General features: G+C 38.3%; 1 protein-coding gene across 3 annotated transcripts in view; it reads left to right on the top strand.

Moving 5' to 3' along the window:
* MAST2 (microtubule associated serine/threonine kinase 2) overlaps positions 1-17,961 on the top strand; it is a 194,452-nt gene that overhangs the window by 152,073 nt on the left and 24,418 nt on the right. For 2 of the 3 annotated variants that reach the window (XM_075710859.1, XM_075710860.1), the window contains 6 exons: positions 1,324-1,399; positions 2,697-2,906; positions 9,119-9,220; positions 13,509-13,641; positions 15,301-15,362; positions 16,023-16,108. In XM_075710859.1, the coding sequence (XP_075566974.1) occupies positions 1,324-1,399; positions 2,697-2,906; positions 9,119-9,220; positions 13,509-13,641; positions 15,301-15,362; positions 16,023-16,108 (669 nt within the window). Of the gene's footprint in view, positions 1-1,323; positions 1,400-2,696; positions 2,907-7,029; positions 7,177-9,118; positions 9,221-13,508; positions 13,642-15,300; positions 15,363-16,022; positions 16,109-17,961 lie in introns of all 3 variants that reach the window. The other variant, XM_075710861.1, reaches the window with a different exon arrangement.

Here is a 17,961-nt window from a genome sequence, read left to right as displayed (position 1 = left end):
CCAAAACATCCAAATCAGTTTTTCTCCTTTAACAAAAGGATTCAGTGAGAGATTTAATCTGAAGTGCATTTTCTCAAGCTGAGGGATAAACCTTAATAAAAACAAGACACAATGTAATTCATGGAATTCCAGCGCCAGGCATGAAAAGAGATTGGTATTGCTATATTCTGTGAGCCAGTGAGTTAAATTTTCTTTGAATTGTAAATATATTTTCCCAAAAGATGTTTTTTCCTTTAAGTAGGTTAGCAGCAAGGTAGTAACTGTAATGCATTCCAAGCTTAAAATGCATTTATTCCATTTAGGGAGATTCATTTCATCTTTCACAAGAAAGTTTAAAATGTTTGAACTCATTCAAGATAAAATTGTATTTTTTGACATAGGGAAAATATTTTTAGGAATACGTAGTACTCTTAAAATCATAAAGACAGTGATCGTGTAGGATGCCAAATAATTGAAGCCCTTGCTTGTCTTGAACATTAAAACAAGGTAACTGGAGAAATGAGAATGAGATCCTGTAGGCGATCCTGTAGCTCGGCATTACCTCACTCCGGCTGTCCTCAGTGGCAGAATGAGTCAGAGCATTGCATACCATCAGATGTGATGAAATGAGATGCAACTCTTCTCTAAAGAAAATACCCAAACAGTAATATAAATGCAGTTTGTCAAGATTTAGTGTCCTGTTTTTTGGTGTGCCTTGAAGTTGCTTGCTAACCTAGGCATACATGCATATGCATCTGTGGTGTAACATGCCTAAAGGGAGTGCCGTTTTCATAAAAGTATTCTGTTCTTATTGCTTGTGGTATTTATATATAAGATTTAGCTCAATAACACTGCTCGTGCATCCCTCCTGTAGTGTGGTATTCTTCAGACAAAGGAAAGCAAGTCAACTCAAGTTCCTTGTTTCGTTTTACTCTGCTCCTTTCTGGCACTAGAGACTCCAGAGATAACAGTGCTTTCTTTCTGAGCAGGGCTGCTACCACTGCCAGGGAGGGCAGCAAGAGAATGAGGGAAATAACAGCTGTACCTGCAACAAATGCACTGGGTTTTTACATGCTTGTATGTTAGGGCTTGCATTCACTGACAATCGGTGGGTTTCTGCCTGAGTTCACGTGAAGACAGGAAGGTTAGCAGTTTTCAGATGACTATAAGACTGCCATTGCTTGCTAGGATTTTCTCTGAAGTTAAGCATCTGCCCATTACTGCAGGGAAGTCAAAGCTTTGGAAGGACTACAGTCAGCGTGGCAGCATTATGAGCAGCACTGGATTTTGGAGGGTTTTGATGCGATATCTGTAAATGATAACATACTTTCTTTTCTCCTCTAGCCCGGGTCGCTCCCCAATTTCCTTTGACAGTGAAATAATAATGATGAATCATGTGTACAAAGAAAGGTTTCCAAAGGTAAGGAATCACTTTTTGAATAATGCATTCAATGAACTTGTGACCAAGCTCAGTATTAATTTGCAGTGCTCATTGGAGAAGGAGCCCAGCTCTTAGGTCTCATTGCCAAGCAGTGCAGTTTGCTGAGAGTTTGAAGCTGCCTTCTCTGCTTCATGTGTTAACTCTGCAGTAGAAGAAATAGATTGAATGTATAGAGTGATTCAGATGGAAAAGGGTGAAAAGCTTTGTGTATTTGTGTATGCATTTCATATTTACTAAATTTCTCATGTCTTTTACTGGCATGTGAAATGCTCGCAAGAGTGAGGAGAAGGGCCATGCTTTGGCTCTCCATGTATTTTTAACTAATCTTGTCTTTTTGTTTAAATTCTGAGTCAGATCAAGACAGGATTTTTTGCTTATTTTCATATATACTTTAAAAAGCTATTTTAAAGAGTAATTTCAAAATAAGTTGAATAACATTCTCTCAGTATTCCCTGTATAACTGCATTAAATTTGCTTGGTACTGATCCAGACTTCTTTGGTTTTGGTAGGCTTTCCATTTACATGTTGGAAATGCAAAGTTTTCTTTTAAAGTCATTCCAAATTATACTGGAGGTTTTAGCAAAACCCAAGTTTGCCACTGGGGCTTTTGGTACCAGAGAAGAAATGAAGATAGATTTGGATTTTTAGAAAAGTCAGTCTGAATTCAGTTACACTGAAATGTGCTGAAGTGATCTGCAGTGAAAATAAGTGTGTGTGGTTTTTAAAAAGCCAAATCTTGAAATCTGTGGAATCAAGCTTTGAAAGTCAACATCTCATTGAAATGAGCATAGAGGATCATGTATCCCAGAGCTGTCAATATGGCCATTCCTTCCTATTCCACCAATAGCAAAAATAGATGTTTCTTTGGAGACAGGATATCAGGGCTTATCATGATAGAAATGCTGTGTGTCTATTGCTTGGGGCAGTGATTTTCAGCTTCCATGGTCTTGCCTAAAAGTTCTGAAAAATGCCTTGTATCTTATGTCCTTACTCTGGAGACCCAGGGAGGAATACAGCCTCAGGAACAAGACATTTTTACTTGCATTTTCAGAAAGTGTGTTCTGATTAATTTTTGTTGTTTGCTCATGTGAACATAACTTTTGCCTACGGTATTCTATTTTTATTCTCAGCAAAATGCTATTGTATTTTGGAATATTTTTTAAAGCCTCGTCCATTTTGGAGTTGTGAATAAGTTACTTTAGCACCCTATTGTTTATGTTTTAAGTTCTGGGATAGTAAAATTTAAGAGTAATTTCTCTTTATTCTGTACTCTTAGGCCACGGCGCAGATGGAAGAACGGCTGGCTGAGTTTATTGCCTCTAATGCTCCAGAGAACGTGCTGCAATTAGCAGATGGGGTCCTAAGTTTCATTCATCATCAAGTTATTGAACTGGCCAGAGATTGCCTAGATAAATCACGTGAAGGTCTTATTACTTCTCGGTACTTTTATGAGCTGCAGGAAAACTTGGAGAAACTTCTCCAGGACGTAAGTGCTCTCTGGAAAGTAGAATATATTATTTTGATTGAGACTTTAAACAGTAAGCCAGAACTTTGATTTTAGGAGAGACAACGTGGATTGCAGGGGAGAGGCGGCGGGTGGGGTGTCAGGAGATCTGAGTTGTTCCAGTCTGCTGTTGATCTACCACGGGCAGATTTGAGCAAATCACTTCACCTGTGTACTTCCTTTGTACAAGAGTTAAATATGCATATGAGTAAGTCAAAGGCAGTCTTTACCATTTATGAAAATTGGGTTCATCCAGATGAAGGAAATTATTGAACTTTTCTTTCATGTACTTCAAGACTCTGAATGACTTATTAATTACAATAGTGCCTTCAAGGAGTGAAAACACCATAGTTTGTAGTGTTGCTATTAATTTTTCATAAAAGATTTTCTTCAGCTGAACTTAATCCAATTGTGGGGTTTTTAGTACTTCGATGTGTTTTGTGGTGTTCAAAGCGTATGAAAATACACAAGGGGGTACAATTTTAATGTATGCTCAGTATGCTTCAGCTACTCATTAAAAATTTCTCTTTTCCTTTAAAATGAAAATAATATTAAATTCAAAAAATCTCTTAGAATTTATGCTATAGCTGTTGTGAAGAGTCAATGCAATTACCAGTTGCTGGGTCCAGACCTCTGTTTGGGAATGTCTTCCTAAGCTTTGATTTAAGGAGATAGGAAGCTGAATACACAGGATTTATAAAGATCGCAGTCTCAGAAAACAAATATCATGGAAACACCTAGAAACAGAACACCTGAAACAATTTATTTTCTGTGATAATTTTTAATCTGTTTGGTGAAGATGTGTTTATATGGTATTGATCTATTTGCCAGGTCACTGGCATGAACTGCACTAGTTTGTGCCCCTTTGCCACGCTTTCCAGACATTAGAAAATGGCAGATGAATAAAAATACTATATTAATATACAATTATTGTATTAAAAAGCTTTGTGAAAACTGCAGAATCTTCCCTTGTATCAGCTAAAATCTTTGGCTACCCCATTTATATGAGTGTGGCTGTAATTTCCCTGATACTTTTACACATGGGAGAAAGATGATTCATGTTTGGTTTTGTGGTGTTCTGCCAGGATAGGGAATACAATTTTGACAGATCAAGAGAGGTAGGGAGTGTCTTTTGAGGGCCTATATGGTTGTCTGCCTATGGGATATCAGTAACCACTGATATGATATGAATGAAATGGATGCATTTAATAGTAAAAAATGTTTTTACTGGTAAAAGTGGTGTTCTTTGGATGCCGTGCAAGAGATTGACGGCTGATGCCACCATACAGGGCCTGAAAAACTGCATCTAGTCAAAGAAATTGTTCAGTATTCATAGTCTTTAGAGAGGAAAATGTTTCTGGAGTTTGAAAGTGGCAGCATAGCCTTCCTGGGCTGGATAACGTCACCCAGCCATTCCTGCTGGGCCCCACGATGGCTGGCTGCGGGCTGGCGGAGCGCGTGAGCAGTCCTGCACGTGCAGGGCAGGCACCGTAGGGCTGGCCGTGGAACGGGGAGATGGAGGGATTTCCTGCAGCCAGATGAGCACGTGCTGGTGGGTCCAGCTTGTATCTCCAGGGTGTAGAAGCAGGGTATTTGCACACATCAGCTATGAAATAAGGGATCAGGCCCCTTGGGGTGATGGTTTGGAAGTTGAAAAGATTTCACCAAAAGTGGGTGTGTATGCTTGGCAAAATAGCTTACGTTTCAATGGGTGCAAGGGGACTACAGTGTGTTTACTGCTTCTGGTAGCAGATACTTGGAGCCTGAAATTCTCCCACTCCCAGACTTTCCTCCTTTGTGTGTGGGCAATGATTTCTCTCATACCATAAAGAATTAAGAGAGCAATAAATTGGGTCTGGCCACTTCCAGTCTGCATTTTCAGGCCTGTCTTCTGGCCTGAAGAGGTTAATCAGGATCTTGGAGAAGGTGTGGGTCAGGTAAATCTGCTTTTTTCCTTTCCTCTCCCCTCTTGTAGAACAAATCCTCAAAACACACTTCTTAAATGTCCTTTTCCCTTTGATTCTACATGCATTATACTGCTACTCCTAAGCACAGGGAAATGACATTGATGACATTGAACTGTTATTAGAGAAGATACAGTGGTCATCTCTGGGCTTGCTCAGGAATTGACACTCAGGACTTGCTTTGACCTCTTCCTCCTCAACACCTTCTGCAGGGCAGGGGTGAGAGAAGGGTCAACTCTTAAGTTTAATTGATTTACTTTAGGAGGTGAGGTGGGCTAGCGACGATTAAAGGGAAAGCTTAGGGAGACAAGGGAGGCAGAACAGGCTGGGAAGGAAGAGGACAAAGAAATTGAGGACAGCAGAGGAATGCCGAAGACTTCATTCCACATCTTTCTCATTTGTTTTTTCTGTCCTACCATAGTTCCTTGTCTTTTCTTTTACATTTTAATATTTTAAAAAGTACTAGTTTTCCCCTGCCTTCCAGTCTGTGCTTTGCCCTTCAGACTACATTCTAAAAGGAAATAATTGGGACATTTCAGTCTAAACATACAGAATTTGGCGATAATATTTTTTTTGGAGGACTTAACTGAAATGCAAGAATTTTGGAGTCAATATTAGATCATGCCAAACTTTGAGTGCGGGGTCTTTGCTTTTGCTTAGCTTTTAATGTATCATGCAGAGTTACACACTATATAAAAATACCAGCTGGAAGGTCATCAAAGAAGCTCTTCTACTTGAGAAGTTGTATGGTCTGTGCAGTAGGATATGTAGTTTTATGGTATATTTTTATAAGATATAGAAAGATTGGAAAGATGATTTATTGGTGAATAAGGAAATGAGCAGCAGCAGGTCAGCAAGTGGCAGGAATACCCATGGATTTTCATACAGTTTTACTGTGAAAGAATGGATTCTCTTGAAATTCTTTTTTAAGGTGCTGATTCTGGCATGTTAACAGACTGAACTTGCTCAGTATTTCAAACAATAGAAAGAAAACTTGATTTAATGTCTTGCAGTTTGAGTCGACTACATGTTGTAAAAATGTATCTGTAGAATAGAGTAACTGAGTGTGTAAATAGTGAGCTGTTTAAATATACAAAACCAGAAAGCTTTTAAAAGTTTTTAGGTCCTGACTTTTACGAAATACCAACATATCTCATTAGTTATGGCAAACGAGATATTTTCCCTTGTTTGGAGCATAGAATATTGTCTTTCAGCCAGAAAAACCCATTGCTTATTGCATCACTGAAATTATCCTGAAGTAAAAATGAATTTAAGAGATTCTCTTTATTTTGGAAAACATGAACTTGAATGTTACACTTCACAGTTAAAGTTAAAAAATTGAAAAATAAGATAGAGCACTTATAAAAAAGAATATATGACATTCAGTTGTTTATCTGTTACTGTGGGGTTGGGTTAGAGGATGGGATGGGAGCTCAGGTTCCTGGGTAAAAAAAGTTTATAGTCAGTTATTACTTGGTTGAATTGACGAGGTAGAACTTGCCAAAAGAAGTTTAATGGCTTTTGCATAGGCGTAGCCAGTTGGTGAGGACGGTGAAGGATTACAGGTGTTTCTGCGCATGGAACAAAAGAAACAGGGGAGGCCGTTAGTTTTATACTACGGTGACTGATGCCGTACATTGGCAAATGGATATTCTGATTGGGATTGCTTTCTTAACACAAGCCTGAGCGTAAATTTATTGGTTCTTGGCATTGCAGGTCTATTGTTTTGGCTTCCATCAGTATATTAGCTCAATTACAGCATTGTGACTTGCATATCCTAGTTATTGGTCCTGCTGAACCCCAGGGGAGGACAGTGATTTTAATTTCATGCCCCAGCAGCTACAGTTAGTGACGGATGGGTCTTTCAGATAAGGGAATCGGTTTGTAAATTACCCGTGGCTACCTCCTGTACGCGTGTCCCTGGCAATGTGTGTAGGAATGGCATCAGCCTCTACCCACAACCCCTATAGCTTCTCCCTCCTCCCCTCGGGAGGCGGAGGGGGGGGGAAACCCTGAAATGCCACCAGCAACCTCCAGACAAGCGTGTCGTCATTGGGAACTGCTAATTAGATGGCACGCCTCATACCAAGGCACATGGAAGCAGCAGGCAGTGCCTGGCTATATAACCCTCTGGTTTCCAGATACTGTCCTTGGGACAGATTGTAAACAAGACGTCTGTAGGGATGGCCGGGCTGTCCTGCGTGAGAAGGAAACAAGAAGAGGCAGTTTTACTGAGGATCTTGGAAGAGCAGCGCTGTGCAGAGATGATGGCTGAGTGGCTGTTACAAGTTGTGTTTGATTTTTGTAGTCCTTTTTCTTCCTTTTGCTTTTCTGTAGCATTTGGCAGTGGTAGTCTAGCTTTTCATTTTCAAAACAGACACCTGAATAAATTAGTTAGATTTTAAAAATTATTTTGCGTAAATTGTTGTAGATGACAAAAGGAGAAAACAAAAGGACTTGATTTGAAAGAATAAGTTTGCTTCAGCAGTATAAATGGATGCAAAAAGATGAATTATTATTTTTTGCATAATATAACTTACGTGGGGGGGGAAAGGACTTTCCAATTGCATGACTCATATTTCAAGTAATACAAAGTTGTTGATGTTTTATTTATTCATTTCAACACAGCTAACCCCTGGTGATCTGGAATGGCTTTTCAAATATGAAAGCATTCATTTCTTTCTAGAATTCGTATTTTAACTCGTAAGTTCGCGTAATGCATTAGGGAATACGGAGTGAATACTAATAATCTTCATTTTGATTATTTTCTATTTTATAATTAGAAAATACCTTTTAGTTAGAAAAAATCGCAGCTTATTTCAATGCTTTCAAAATAATCTTCTTTATAAGGCTCTATAGCCAGGAAGCATCTCTGATGTTCTTTTTAGATAATGAACTAGCAGTTACATCATTTTCTTCAAGGTTAAAATTCTAGCCCTAGCTTATCAGTGCTGAAGTAAACAAATAGCATTTCTTATTCTGACCTGTGTCAAAATGAGAAATAATGAACTCTTTTGTTTGTTTGTTTTTTTGTTTGGTAACAAAATATCAGGGATATCTTATTTAAAATGCTGCCTGTGTGTTTCTAGCTCTGAAATTCTGCTTCCCTGTGCTTTTTATTGTTCTTTTAGGTGATCACCAGTGTGATTTGACTTCTCACCCATATATGTCTTTTTCTTAGACAGTGATAATGAACAACGCTAAATGAACCTTTTAGTTTCTTGCTGCTTACATCCTTGTTGGTAAAATATCATTCCTATAAGCAACTGGCTCATTGCCAGCATAAGCTCATGGGTTAAGTTCTGGACTTTAAATCTGTGGCTCTGCTAAAGCCTAATTTTCAGACCTTGGGGAAAAAATAGCTATACTTTGTTTCGGAGTTTTTACATGTTATTGGAACCATCTTTTTATCACCCTGCAATGAAATACTGTTTCATTTGTGCTTCAGGACTCATAATGTAACCATTTTGTACTTGAGCAAAAGAAGAGCGATTTGGGGGCGATGTTCAAATTTGTCTTTAGTGGGTTTTTTTTTTACATTTGTTTTAGTGTGTTTATTGTTATAGACACCCTGTCACCACCACCCCCACACCCCCCCCTTGAAACTAAGCCTTGAATTTATACTGAAATCTGCTGAAGTAAAGGGGGTGGACAAGAGTAAATTCTCCCAATTAGGTTTCTGTGTGCTCTTTGCTTTGCTTATGTGCTTGGTCTTACATAGCATACAATACAGTGCTGTAGTTGGTCAGCAGGATTTATAAAAATAAATAAAGAGAAACTAAAGTTTAGGTTTTTCTTGCAGAAAGATGAGCAGAAGTAGTTCAAATTCTAGCTGAAAGTAAAGCCTAGAAATATGTATGGCTGTTAGTAATTGTCTGGATGTCAGTATTGTGTGGAAGGTAAAATACTGAAAAAATTAGTATTCCTATTTTCATTTTAAAAAATAAAATAAAAAACCCACATGATTTCTAATATAATTGATAGGTGATATAATGCAAATAGAACTTTTGAAATATCTCTTGCATGATAAAAGGAGTAAGTTGTAATGGAAAAGCTCTACGTAACTTGGCATCCTTGAATGAGCTGAGATCATTGCGTGCCCTGACTCAATCATGCCTTTGCTGCCGAATTACAGTTTCTGAGTTGGTGATTGCTCTGCATTCAGCATTTGACATATGATAATGAAGAGTTCACTGCTAAGACCATAATGTGATGTTCTGCTCTCCACAGGCCCACGAGCGATCCGAGAGCTCCGAAGTTGCCTTCGTTACCCAACTTGTGAAGAAGCTGATGATTATCATTGCACGACCAGCTCGGCTGCTTGAGTGCCTGGTAAGTTTGGTCCTTGGGAGAGTACGTGTATGGTCTAAAGAGTCTGATGTGTGTTTAAGGAGATAAGGAACACAAAGCCTTCAAGAGAAAGCTTTAAGTTCTCATAAAAACATTGATGAAAAATAAATCAATATTTCAGAAAAAGAAGTACTAAGTATCTTTTGCATTGATATAGAAGTATCTTTCCCTTGAAGTGTGAGCTGCAACGGCAGCTAAATTATATTTTAGTATAAAGTTTATGGCTGAGGGGCCAGATGTAGCTGTTGACATCATTTCATGCTACTTGATGCCACCTGATTTTCCTCCTGTTGTTAGTAGGTACAGTGAAGACTGTGTAAATGTATGATGTGCATATGGTGCCCAGAGAGCCAGGCTAAGAAAACTGTGTCTAAGGAAGAATCATAGAATCATAGAATCATCTAGGTTGGAAAAGACCTTTAAGATCATCCAGTCCAACCATTAACCTACACTACCAAGCCCACCTAAACCAATCAAGGGTAGACTAGACTAAACTAAGAAGTTCCCTTCCATCATATAAATGGTGTTTGGGCTCTTCGTCTCAAACTCTTACTGTAGACCCAGAATTGCAGAGAAAACGGATGTTGGGTTTTCCAGCTGTGAACACAGAGGGACAGGCCAGTGAGAGATCCAAGCAGATTTGGAAGCCTGTGGTTAAAATCCTTTTGAATGTTTTTGGAATATATGGAAAAGCAAGTCTCATTGTTTTTCTAACAACTTATTCTGGCTAATAAGAACGTATTCTTTTATTGAACTCTAGGAAATGGTGAACAGAGTGTAGGCCATCGCAATGAAATAGGTCACTGTGTCCTGAAGTCATACGACTCCAAAAATATTTATGTAACCTGAACATACATTCTCACTGTGATGCCACAGCAAGAGGGCTAATACAGTCTTGAATATATATGGAAAGAGGTGTTCAGGCCTCTGGTGTCCCCAATGGTGTGGTGGTTATTTGGTATAGGGGTCAGTTCTGTGACACTATTTCAAAAGGATGTTGAAAAATTGGTGAGTGGTAGGGAAGAGTCACAAAAAATTGTTTGAGGGTTGGAGAAGGTGTCACAAACTTACAGTGGAAACATATGGAATAGCAGGATGAAATTCCTTGGCTTGTGTTACATGAGAGGTCGAAGCTCACAATGTAATGGTTCTTTCTGGACATAAAAATGACAAAGAAGCTACTTCTGATTGAGACATTAAAGGAGTTGGCTAAATTAGGAATCTGTGGCTGGATATAGATGTACGGTTAACATTTGAAGCACATTGCGGGCAGTGTGCACAGGGGTGACTTTTATCGCTGGAGTCACTAGCAGTTAATTGAGTTTTGCAGAGCTTTCTTTGACAAGGTAGACAGCAGTGTCCGGCCTTTCCCAGGATATCAGCTTCTGAAAACATCTGCTGAGGTATTGATGAAAACACCAGTAAACTTTGGAGGGTTCCCTTATTCCTCCTCCATGACTGTCAGATGGATTGCTTTGCTGTGACCCTATAGCTCAAATACAACTGTTGTCAGTGATGAAGAGGTGGGGCACACAACTAGAAAGACAGATGCCTACACTTACTTATTCAAGAAGTCTCCACTACATTACATTGAAAATCCTGGACACAACTCCATTCAGACTGGAAATTCTTTGGCTTTCAAAACTATTTTTGTGATTTAGAGGACTTTTGTGACTCCAGTTATCTTTTAGCACTTATTCAAAATATCCTTTGGAAGTGAAGACAATGAAGAAAGCAACTAAATTTAAGCTTATTGTATTTGTATTTGCTGCATTCACCATTGTCATTTATGCTTGAGTACACTCTACTAGTAACACATCACCTAGGAAGGCATAAAAGCTCACTAAGTTTTGTGAACCCATCTCTATACCCACAAGCAGATCCAAACTCAAGACTGCTTTTAGCTGCAAATCAATAGGTCTCCAGGTTCCTCCAGTGTCTTCTTGCACCTGATGTTCTGCAAAGTGAGTGGTAGCAGGTGGAAGCCATAAAGTCGTTGAAATTTGAGTAATGAACTCCAAAGCATGTAGTGGCAACCTTGACGATGAGGTGGCTAGACTTCAAAGCATAAAAATAATATTTGTATCTGCATATTAGTTTTTCCTGTTTATTTAATCTGATTGCCTTTCTAGCAATTTTGTCCATATATATATTTTATCCTGCTGACATAAGACTTAAGTATTAATGTCCCTTTTATCCTTTAAAAGAATGAGAAATATAGCAATGGGTAGTCTACCATTTAAGTAGCTTGAGAACTACATTTCTTTTTTTTAATATATTTAACATTTTTAACATTAATTTAACCTCTAGCTTCATTGTTTGTGAACTTATAGACGAATATGCTGAGATTTAATATTAATGTTAATTTTAGTAACACAGCTCATTCTTATTTCTTCCTTGTAAATGAAGTAACTGACCACATAGGCAGTGGTTGTGATGGTTGTGATTGTTTTAATGGAGGTGAAAGCATTTAAGTATTTTAAACTTCAGTTATTTGGCTTCAGTCCTTGTATTACCTGTTGGACTGTGAAATGTTTATTCATGGACTGAGCCTCTGGGGCTTCAGGAAAATAATAATGTGTTTTGTGCATCACTGAAACCATCTTTTGGGAAAAAGTATGTAATTTATTCTTTTTTCAGATTATTTTTCCGTAGCATTTGCCTCTGCTTAGTAGGTATCATTCTTCTCCATTTCAGTAAAACTGTATTCAGAAGATTAAATAAATCTACTAAAAAGACGACAGAATTCGACCTTGTTTAACTTCTTAATTTTTTGTATGTTTGAATTTTTTGAAGTCACCAGGCTTTTTTTCTTCTGTCCTTCACTCACCAATAAATGACCTACCATTGTGTCTTGAAGAGTCCTTCCTTGACTCCACCTTCTCTTTCAGTAGTACAGTACTGTTCACAGAATCATGGAATCATAGAATGCTTTGGGTTGGAAGGGACCTTTAGAGATCATCTAGCCCAACCCCCCTGCAGTAAGCAGGGACACCTTTAACTAGATCAGGTTGCTCAGAGCTCCATCCAACCTGACCTTGAATGTTTCTAGTTGATCGCCTCTCTCCCGTGGTCATCTTTGGTCTGGCTCCTGCTCTCTGCCAATTCTGAGGTAGAGGATTCTGATGAACCCTTTTCCAGAGGAGTTAGGAAGGAACTTACTTTATTGCATTGTTGCTGTCTTTGGTGACAGCATGTATCTAAGCATCATTGCTTAAAGCAGTCGAGAAAAAGCATTTCTTTTCTCTGTTTCTCAAACCATTCAAATATCTTTACATCATTGTATTTGTTTTTCTTGTTTGCAGTTCTGTGCTCTCTTTTCTCTTATGCTGCTGAGCACACTCACGTCAGTTCTTTTCTGATGCCCTCGCAGCTGTATGCTGTAACTCTTCCCCTTGTATGCTCCCATTTCACTAGAAAATTTTTGAACAGTCTTGGCAAAGCTGCTCATTGCTGGTGAATGATGAGGTTTGTAGGGGAGAGTTAAAGTTAACTAGTGAACTTGCTTCTAAGCTGAGTGCTCCTGCTGCCAAAAGCTTGCCTTTTATTTCCAACTGTATCTCTTAGGCTAGTAAAAGAGATCACACCTTCTTATAACCTCTTCTTGCCTTAAAGATCATATACACCAACACTGAGTTGATAAGATGATCCTGTACTGTATAGTACAAGAAATACTGCAGCAGTATTTCTTACATAGAAAGTGAAATCTCTGCTGATAAAATAGCAATTTATGTTTTATTAATAATTTTACTAGTAATTACTAAGGTTGGGACAGTTACAGATTTGCGTGGGTGTATGGTTTGATCAGAAGTGTCATTTGAAAGCAGGAGAGGTTTATACTGGCTTAACTGACCTGTCAGACGGAGGTGGCAGAAGGTAGCACCTCAGTCCTCATCACAGACCTTTCCATGGCACATCTCAATGTGAGAAAATTGGGAGGTGTGTCCACGTTGGTGCCTACGTTATCATGACCATATTATCTGGTAGTCTGGTTCTGGTTCACAAAAAGTCCCTACAGTCCTTGTCCTATTTTGATTTGCAGATCTAAGCCGGTGGACATCCTGCAAGCTGTAAATGTCTGTCATTTTTGGAGAGCAGAGTGGAACACATTGACATGCTTGTTGTAACTGCAAATGTTTTGCATCACTGCTGAGCCCAGAATTAACTTTGGATGTTTCTGAGGAATCTCCTGTATGGGAGAGAAACCTTTTACCTAATTGTAAAGCTGAATCATTTACCTCTCTCTGTCTCTCTCACTACTTTGCTGTAGGAGTTTGATCCTGAAGAGTTCTACCATTTGTTAGAAGCTGCAGAAGGCCATGCCAAGGAAGGGCAAGGAATTAAATGCGACATTCCTCGTTATATTATCAGCCAGCTGGGACTCACCAGGGATCCCCTGGAGGGTGAGAGCTCTTGTTTTGTACTCTCCAAACTACTGAAAGGATAACCAGATCTCTGGTCGCAACATAACTGAAGGAGGCTTTTATTTTATTGGTTTAATTTCTAGGCCGTTTTTCCTTATTTTCCTGTTTGCTGTCAAATTCTAGCCTGTCCTTTCCAGCCCCATGTCTCAAAGGAGCATTGCTTGGGTGAGGACTGCACATCAGCAGTGACAGTTCTTTACTTATGGTGTTAATAATGTCTCCCTGTATTATAGCTGAAACAATGTTAGGAAATGGCTTTATGATTTAACTGTTTTCTCTGTGCTGTTAGACAGTAAAAGTAAATTTCCCCGTTATTTTTCTGATCTGCCTGCTGGTGGCCTGGTTGGAAAGTATCTTGTCATCCCACTTTGTTGTCCTCTCTGGGAAAAGTTGTATTTGTTGTGATTTGCCATGAGAAACCGGAACCAGTGTGAATTTTTAGGTGAATATGAGATTGTATTTTTACATCTTGCATAGCAGTGAAACCAAAGAGAGTAATGCTTTAGAAGAAAGTAACAGCTTTTCTGCTAGGTCCCAGAATTGCATATGGTAATTTGAATATGCTGTAAACATACAGAGGCCCAGAAGATCTTAACTTTGGAATTTGTGAGTTAATATTTCTGCCTGGCACTTTGCTAGCTGAACCTCTTCTCCTATGACAAGTTTTATGAGCATGTACGGCTTGCTCAGCAACAATAGAAAGTGTAACAGAGACTGGAATTTACTGTGGAATATTTCAGTGATTGAACCGTACTTTTTGTTTTCTCAGGAGAGCATAATTTTAGCATAAATTAGTAGTCTGGATAGGACTAGTTTAACTTCTGTGCTGTTTACCAGAATGACGGTGACAGGTTGACTTCAAGTGAAGAGCTCTTCGGGAAAATTTCTACCAAGGATTGCTAAATGCAATTTAATAGCATTTGTTGAAATCTGACATTAAAGGGAAATTTCCTTTGATCCCTGTCATGGGAGAGAACCTTTCCATCACTAATTCCCCTTACTAAAGTCAAATTTTCTTTAGAAATGTGCGGAGATGTCAAGGTGCCTTATTTCCTTTCTGTAAGGAGGGCACCCAGAAATGTCAATGATGTCTGTGCAGAGACTAATAGTTAATGTAGGATTTGGTTTTGCAAAGTTTATAGCATCTCCTAAGACAGCTGAGTAGCCTAAACTAACTGACTCTCTCCCAGTTTGCCGCTGCTCAGCATTTTGCAGAATCAGACACATTTCATAGAGACAGGTTGTTTGAAATGTAATTCTTTTTCTTTTCTGGAGTACAGAGGTGCCACCAGGCTATATTCAGACATATATGCATGGAATAGGTTTTAATATTAACTAGCTAGTGGTTTCCCCAAAGCTGCATTTATTGCTTTTACTTATTATAGAACCACCTAGAATAAGTCAGGCTGAAATTAAAACAATTAATTATATTATATTATTTATCTTTGTAAAAAATACTGCCTACAGTTTAAAAGATGTTAAAGGTTATCACTGTATAATTGGGGTGACTTTTTACAGAAGGGAAAAATGTCCTTTGTCATCTACAAGCACCTTTTAAAATCATGTTTATCTTGTATAAACAAAGAGAATAGTGTTTGATTGAGATCATTAGGAGTAATCGTTCCTCTTTCTTTTCAGAAATGGCCCAGCTGAATAGCTATGACAGCCCAGACACTCCTGAGACAGATGATTCAGTCGAGGTAAACCAGTAATACACTCACTCTGTCTAGCGCTTTTTTTTTTTTTTTTTTCCTCTGGAAAGAGGTAGTCTACAGTAAAGAATTAATTATCATGCAGAGTAATTTCAATTAAAAAAAAAAGTGCTAACATTTAAAAGCGTCTGTTAAAATTAGAGTATACACTCGAAAATGTGGAAATCTATGCTGTGGTGGTGAAACGCTTAAAAGTTGCAAACAGGCATTATCATCAGGTTTTGTTATTTTTTTTTTTTACAGTCACAAGCAAAAATAATTGGAGAAATTCTTTATATCTGCATTTGTAAAATGTGATGGGTAGTGAAGAGAGTCGACTTTAGTAACAGACTGTTAGAAGTATTTAACTATATAACTCATTAGGTTTCAAAGATCCTTAGTTGTTTATTTTATGTTTTTTTTAAAAATGTAGTGTTGGGGAAAGGCCCGAATCTTAAGGTCCACTGTCTTTTTGTGCTAGTATTTGTGGAGAAAATCTACAAGGGACCTAGGAATACAGGCAGTTATCCTAAAGCTGAGGACTCCAGAGGTTTAGAAATGGATTGAGTTCGGGTGAATGCTGCTTAAAGAAGAAAAGGACAAAAAAGTGACGTATAGAATGAAGTCATTCCGGCTCCTGATTTCCATTTTCTTGTTGTCTTTCCCCAGAGCCGTGGGGCCTCTGTCCAGTCAAAGAAAACTCCATCTGAAGAAGAGTTTGAAACTATTAAACTGATCAGTAATGGTGCTTATGGGTAAGGCTTTTAGATTTTGCTTTAGAAGAGAATACTATTATTGTCCTACCTTGGGAAGGGCTATAGCAAAGTTTGGCGAATAACTGGGTTTTGTTGAGTCCAAAGCATAAATTAATTTTGCTTGGGTCTTACAGAGGTTCCACACTTGTGATGTCTGCTGCATTCTTCTGGGAGATGCCATTTCTTGCACGTTCTTGGGGTTTCTTAGACAACAGCTCCTTTACCTGGACATAGTTCCTAGCTGTGGAGTCCTTACATTGCGCTGAACTTGCACACAGGTTGCAGCTCAGGAAAATTAGTTGCCCTACCTTAAACCTTTCAGAATATGATATTCCTAATCCCTCTGTGGTGCAAGTTTTCTGAAGCCCTTCCTAGCTGTGACCTCAAGCCTGTTTTTCCAGTAACTGTTTCTGCAGTTTCTTTATGGTAGGTAGGTAAAATATAGACACTGCAGAACCTTAGCTTGAGATGACAAAAACATTTTCCCTAAATTTTGTCTCTAGGGGAAATATTGTCACTTAGTTTATTATGAGATTTCCTAAGTAATAGTAAAAAAAAGTAGTTCCGTGAGTCTGAGAAAATTATTTTGCACCCATTTCCTTACTGCTTAGCAAGGCAGTCTGTATTTCCTTTCATGCTGTCTGGTTAAGACCTGTGATTTGTGTTTGTTTAAAGGCTAAATGAGTGGGGGTAAAATTCTGTAGTTGCAAATGTTGTTGATGATTCATTGAAACAGCAAGACTATTGAGGGAGAAGTAGTTAATGCTTTGCCATTCTTCCATGTATTCCGATTATATATGTAACATATGTGGCTGTTTGTGAGCACTTGAAATACTAAAAGAAATGCTAAAATTACATTGTAGCAAATCTACTGTGAGAAGGAATACAGTAAAAATGCTATTAGATTTTATTATCCATTGAAGAATCCAGAATGAAGTTGGTCAGTTAAAATTTTAACTGCTCATACAAAGCTATCCAGAATTTTAAAGATGGTTCCTGACTCTTTGCAGTTCATCAATCCTTACCAGTGATAGTCATTAGGCTGTAACTGAAAAGCAGTGATATTCAGTAGGTCATAACAGCAAAACTTGAGCATGTGCTCGAGTGTTTTGTTGAAGTGGGTGCTTAGTTAACAGCAACTCATTTTTTAAAAATTATATGTGGAAGAAGTGTAAGTGTATTTTTCAGTCAGTGAAGACACAATGGAGCATGTGGAAGAGCCATATTATTAGACAAGAAGATTTTATATCTTTTCAGTCATACTTCTGCACAAGCCCCATGATTGAAGTGTAACTTTGTAAAAAGGGGAGAGAGAGGTGGTAGTTTTGCTGTTACTCGTATCTGTCTTTATCCTGGGTGTATTTTATAGTCAGCTGCTGTTGAGACACAATACCATGTTAAATGTAATATACTCCAGAGAAAAGGAAACAAGTGCTGATTCAATAAGGAAGGCAAACTGGATGAAAATTTTATTTGCAAACTGTATTATTAATGTGCAGGAATCTCATGATCTGCAAATGATAGAAATGTAAGAGATACTTTACTGAAGGAAATCCCCAGTGACAGTGTTGCATCAAATTAATTTTATGGAGCTTGGAAAGAAATCGTGCTGATTCCATATGTTTTGGACAATTTTTTTAAGTGAAATGGTGACTGTAGTGTTGAAAAGTACATGTCTCTGCAGTGATGCTTAAGGAATTTTGTGACATTTGAGTCTGAAACACCTCTTTGTTAGTCACATCAGTGAAAATGCTGTTTAATTCAAGAAGGCAGAGTAGCTTTTGGAAGGAAGCATCACGAGGTTCCTTCTTTTCCAGAGGAGCTTAGCACTGAGATGGGATTTTATGGAGTCA

The sequence above is a fragment of the Pelecanus crispus genome, chromosome 5 (genome assembly GCF_030463565.1).
Source record: "Pelecanus crispus isolate bPelCri1 chromosome 5, bPelCri1.pri, whole genome shotgun sequence".
NCBI lineage: Eukaryota > Metazoa > Chordata > Aves > Pelecaniformes > Pelecanidae > Pelecanus > Pelecanus crispus.
The sequence above is the reverse complement of the archived record's forward strand: the minus strand, read 5'-3'. Positions and strand labels throughout refer to the sequence as shown.